Source organism: Nicotiana sylvestris, chromosome 10 (assembly GCF_000393655.2).
Source record: "Nicotiana sylvestris chromosome 10, ASM39365v2, whole genome shotgun sequence".
Taxonomy (NCBI): Eukaryota; Viridiplantae; Streptophyta; class Magnoliopsida; order Solanales; family Solanaceae; genus Nicotiana; species Nicotiana sylvestris.
This window is the reverse complement of record NC_091066.1, coordinates 71,828,145-71,833,840: the sequence shown is the minus strand read 5'-3', so window position 1 is coordinate 71,833,840 and position 5,696 is coordinate 71,828,145. Positions and strand designations below refer to the sequence as shown.

The following is a 5,696-nucleotide window of genomic DNA, read 5'->3' as shown; positions in this document are numbered from 1 at the left end:
CTCTCCCCCTCGACACCGTGTTGCTTTTCTGTAGTAATACAATCAAGCTTTCTTTTATTCTCAATTCTCATTTCTGTTCTCTCAATTGCTCTTGACATTGGTTTTCCGTACGACACTGACAATCTCCTCTAGCGTACGGAGGGGACCTCAGTTGGCGGATAGTGACTGAACTGACATCAGTTGCGTAGCCTTACATCGCCCTTCCAAGGAATCTCAGGAAGGCGTCGCGTAACATTTAACACGTAGTAACAGGTAACTTGCCATATTTACGCTTATTACGGATTGTTTATTTATAGTTATCCTTTAGATAATAAATAATTCCTTTGTGTATAGAAGTTAAAATCGTACTCATATCATACACAAATTGTTAACCATTCTGATTAATTATGATGAATAATTAAAACTTACTACAACTAAAGCAACTTTGAAATGATAGATGTGGCCAATGGCAAAGACAGCTCCTTTTATAGTGAAGCAGAAATGGAATTATTGCAAGCTTTCTTTTAATTGGAAGTGGAATTACTGGAAGGAAGACAGGGAATACTTTTGGCTTCTCATTCCTTTCACTTCTCTCTATAAGTAAATTAGCTTATGTTATAGAAATTATCCCTTTTTCCATTCATTGCTCAACAATATGGCCAATTGTATTACCTTGTATTTCTTGTTCCTTACTATCTTATTACTTACTCTAAATCCATTAACTATGGCTCAGTCAGAAACTTATATCATCCATATGGACTTATCAGCCATGCCTAAAGCTTTCTCTAGCCATCAGAATTGGTACCTGACCACTCTTGCTTCTGTATCAGATAGTTCAAATCTTGGAACTGCAAGTAATAGAAATTCCTTTTCCTCAACAAAACTAGTATATGCTTACACTAATGCCATTCATGGTTTTAGTGCAAGTCTTTCTCCTTCTGAACTAGAAGTTGTCAAAAATTCTCCAGGCTATCTTTCTTCAACTAAGGACATGACAGTTAAAATTGACACAACGCACACGTCTCAATTCCTTGGCCTAAATTCCAATTCTGGTGCATGGCCAAAGTCAGACTATGGCAAAGATGTTATAGTTGGCTTAGTTGACACAGGGATTTGGCCAGAGAGTAAAAGCTATAATGATAATGGGATGACTGAAGTTCCATCAAGATGGAAAGGAGAATGCGAAAGTGGAACTCAATTTAATTCCTCTTTATGCAACAAGAAACTCATTGGAGCGCGTTACTTCAACAAAGGCCTAATTGCCAATAATCCGAATATTACCATCTCGATGAATTCTGCTCGTGACACAGACGGGCATGGAACTCACACATCTTCTACAGCTGTAGGAAGTCATGTAGAATCTGTATCTTATTTTGGTTATGCCCCTGGTGCTGCTACAGGGATGGCACCAAAGGCTCATGTGGCAATGTACAAGGCTTTGTGGGAGGAAGGTACAGTGTTATCTGATATTCTGGCTGCAATTGATCAGGCAATTGAGGATGGAGTGGATATAATATCCTTGTCATTAGGCATAGATGGTCGTGCGTTATATGATGATCCGGTAGCTATTGCCACATTTGCAGCAATGGAGAAAGGTATATTTGTTTCCACTTCAGCAGGAAATGAAGGGCTTGACGATCAGGCTTTGCACAACGGAACACCTTGGGTTCTAACTGTTGCTGCTGGCACAGTTGATCGCGAATTTATCGGGACACTAACTCTAGGTAATGGAGTTTCAGTCACTGGTTTATCTCTCTACCCCGGGAATTTCAGTTCAAGCGAAAGCTCCATCGTTTTTCTCAAGACATGCCTAGAGGAGAAGGAACTGGAGAAAAATGCACACAAAATCGCAGTCTGCTATGACACGAACGGATCAATAAGTGACCAAGTGTACAATGTAAAAAACACAAAAGTTGCTGGTGGCATCTTCATAACAAATTACACTGACTTGGAATTCTACCTCCAAAGCGAATTCCCGGCTGTGTTTTTGAACTTTCAAGATGGTGATAAAGTTTTGGAGTACATCAAGAATAGTCATTCACCAAAAGCAAGACTTGAATTTCAAGTGACACATCTTGGTGCTAAACCAGCACCAAAAGTTGCTAGCTATAGCTCAAGGGGACCATCAGAAAGCTGCCCTTTTATCCTCAAACCTGACCTGATGGCTCCTGGAGCCTTAATATTAGCCTCGTGGCCTCAAAAATCACCGGCAACTCAAATTCGCTCGGGAGAGCTTTTCAGTAACTTCAACATCATATCCGGTACGTCAATGTCATGCCCTCATGCAGCTGGTGTAGCAGCACTTCTGAAAGGAGCACACCCCAAATGGAGCCCTGCTGCCATCCGGTCGGCCATGATGACCACAGCCGACGCGGTGGACAACACGCAAATGCCCATCCGAGACATCGGTCGCAACAATAACGCTGCCAGTCCCCTAGCCATGGGAGCTGGCCATATCAATCCAAATAAGGCGCTAGACCCTGGACTTATCTATGACATTACATCACAGGACTATAACAATCTACTCTGTGCTCTAAATTTTACATCTCAACAGATAAAATCCATTACAAGGTCCTCTGCTTATTCCTGTTCCAACCCATCATTGGACTTAAACTATCCATCATTCATAGGCTATTTCAATTATAACAGCAGCAAGTCAGACCCTAAAAGGATACAAGAATTCCAGAGGACAGTGACTAATGTAGGAGAAGGTATGTCTGTATATACAGCCAAATTGACCTCAATGGATGAATATAAAGTTAGCGTTGCACCTGACAAGTTGGTTTTCAAAGAGAAGTATGAAAAGCAAAGCTACAAGCTAAGGATAGAAGGTCCATTGCTGGTTGATAATTATCTTGTTTATGGTTCTTTGAGCTGGGTGGAAACTAGCGGTAAATATGTCGTAAAAAGTCCCATTGTCGCAACTACCATAAGAGTGGATCCTCTGTGAGGACAGAACTGATTATAAGTCCTGTATTCTGAAAATGTGATACAGTAATGAATAATTGTGTAGTAAAATCAAAAAAAATTCTTTTCAGTTAGTTAAAACTAACTTGCTGATTGATGCATAAAGAAAATTCAAATGATTCCTTTTCTCAATGTCACAACAGAAGTAGATTAATTTTGAACTCAGAACAGATAAAATTGAATTATTAGGGGGGCAATCTTTATCCAAGACAAGACAGGTTGGAAATAATTCACGTATCTGTTGTTTAAGAATTAAGGAAATGATAAATTAATCATGCATTCTACAAGAAATAATAGAGAACGTCTTTTCATCCTCTACAGAAACTAATCAGACATTAAAAAAGACACTCTTCTGTTTTCTGATAACCAAGAAAACAGTAATTCATGCATCAGGACAGAATCCATGTGTGTTTCAATCACAATAAAACAATATGGATTAGAAGATAAGGCTCTTTTTGCTGTCAAGCCAAACATGAATAAATAGTGTTTTGGTCTGTGACATGAAAAGGTTTAGCATAGGACTGGAGTTCAAACTACAGTTGAACTACTAACTGTCAGTAAAACTTAGGAGGATAGCCTAGAAGAAATATTTACCTTAATGCCTAACTGTATTGGTCAAAATTTGGCAACTCGGTAACTGAAGATAAGTCGTGCCAAGGACGGGATCGACCACGGCATTATAACGAAGGGGTCGCTCTCGTAAAGATCATTGCCGAGGACGAGTAGCTGGAGTTACAATTGTAACGGTAGGACTGGCTTAGAAAAGGACACCAGGAATATTCCCTTAGATATTCCTTATGTTGTAGTTTTTAGGGTTTCTTGGGAATATCCCTTATAAACAGTAAGAGATAGAGAACAAAAAGGATCTTAACTTTTTGATAAGCGCACATTGTAAAGGTTGACTAAGGAGAATATACAAAAGTTATCTTGTTCACTGATTACATTATTCAAGCACGCGTTGTTGAATCTTTGTTCACAAGATCCAAAGATTCCATATGCATCTTCACTTCTCACCTTTCCACGTCACTGACAGAAGAAAGGAACATCCCAATCATACAATAATTGGGTGATAGATCCTTTCTTATTACACTTATTGTCATTATCTACATTTATTACATGTTCATGTTATCATATTCATTGCCGTTCATTGATTATTAAATCCATTATTTAATACTCTTGAACATTGATTATTAAATCCGTCATTTAATGCTCTTGAACACCCACAATACAGCGCTCTATGATTTTCTTATGTTTAGGCCTCAGGAGCCGAAAGCGATTTCGATGACTTAAAGCATATGTAATGATTTTGTACGATTTATCCAAAATCTTGGATTGATGTAAATATTTTAAAAGTTTATATTGTGGGTTATATTTCACTTGCTTGTTATTTAAAATATCAAGGGTCATGAATTGATAAAATTTCTTATCGTTTTATATCAAATATTGGTGCATTATTTTTTTATAAAGTTTGTCCCAAGAACTTAGGTTAGAGAGAGTTATGACACTTATTGAGTACCGCAATGGTGTATTTAGCCCTTAGGGCCCCCCTCCAGGGCCCTTCTTACTTTACATGTTTCAGGATGATGTATGATACGTAACATGCGGTCAGACCAGGATGACTCTCTTTCCAAGGTATTATGAAGCACCACTTTTATTTCGTGGTAGCTATCATGTTCTTCCTTATTTTATTTTGTTGGAATTACTCTAACCGTTGGTTCTATTCTTTGGTATAGAGGCTCCATAGATAGTTGTGAAAGGTTGTAGTAACGGGGTCGTACACGACATTCATGAAAGTATATTTATTTTACTTAGTCTCATTGTTATTATTATGAAAGGGCGTCATGTGTGATTTTGAATTGGAAAATCTTTTATCATTTAACTTGAAAATGTATAAGATTTTCAAGGAGTTTCCGCAGTTAAATTGGTTTTCATGCATATGATTTGGGTGTATCACATGGTTTGTTTTGCTCGGATCGGGTAGTGTGTCGGGTGCCGGTCACGTGGTTTTGGGTCGTGACACGCAACCGTATTATAACATATTTGTAGGAAGGAGTACTCCCAACAAACAAAAAGGAAGCCAAAAAGCTTGAATGCAGGCGGCCAGGTACAACATCATAAATCATGGCCTATTCAAGAGAACGTTTGGAGGCTCCTTGGCGAAATGCCTGGGGCCGAATCAAACGAGACGCGTGATTGAGGATGTACACGAAGGCCACTGCGGTGCCCATATAGGCAACCGAGCCCTCGTCAGATGCCTCATTCGAGCAAGTTATTATTGACCCACTATGAAGAATGAAGCCGCCGATCACGTCAAGAAATGTGAACAGTGCCAAAGGTATGCACCTATGATACATCAAGCATGCGAATACCTCCACTCTGTCACTTTGCAATGGCTGTTCATCAAATGGGGAATGGACATCGTCGGACCCCTCCCTGCAGGGCGAGGTAATATACGTTTTCTTTTGGTTTTAACTAACTACTTTTCCAAATGGGTAGAAGCAGGTGCATTCACCCAAATACGCGAACAGGAAGTCATCACATTCATATGGAGAAACATCATATGCCATTCGACATCCCCAAAGAAATAAGTTGTGACAATAGGCCCCAATTCACTGGAAAGAAAATCGCCGAGTTCTTCGAAAAATGGCACATCAAGTGAATACTCTCCACGCCATATCCCCCCGCCGGTAACGGTCAAGCCGAATCCTCCAACAAAACAATATTGAACATCTTGAAGAAAAAGCTCGAGT

The 5,696-nt window shown here is 39.4% G+C and overlaps 1 protein-coding gene across 1 annotated transcript; it reads left to right on the top strand.

The window, feature by feature from the left end:
- The first annotated feature begins 494 nt into the window (after window positions 1-494).
- Window positions 495-3,027, top strand: LOC104246328 (subtilisin-like protease SBT3). The gene has a single exon (XM_009802137.2). The coding sequence runs from the start codon at window positions 635-637 to the stop codon at window positions 2,927-2,929; it is 2,295 nt and encodes a 764-aa protein (XP_009800439.1). The 5' UTR covers window positions 495-634; the 3' UTR covers window positions 2,930-3,027.
- Window positions 3,028-5,696: the final 2,669 nt, after the last annotated feature.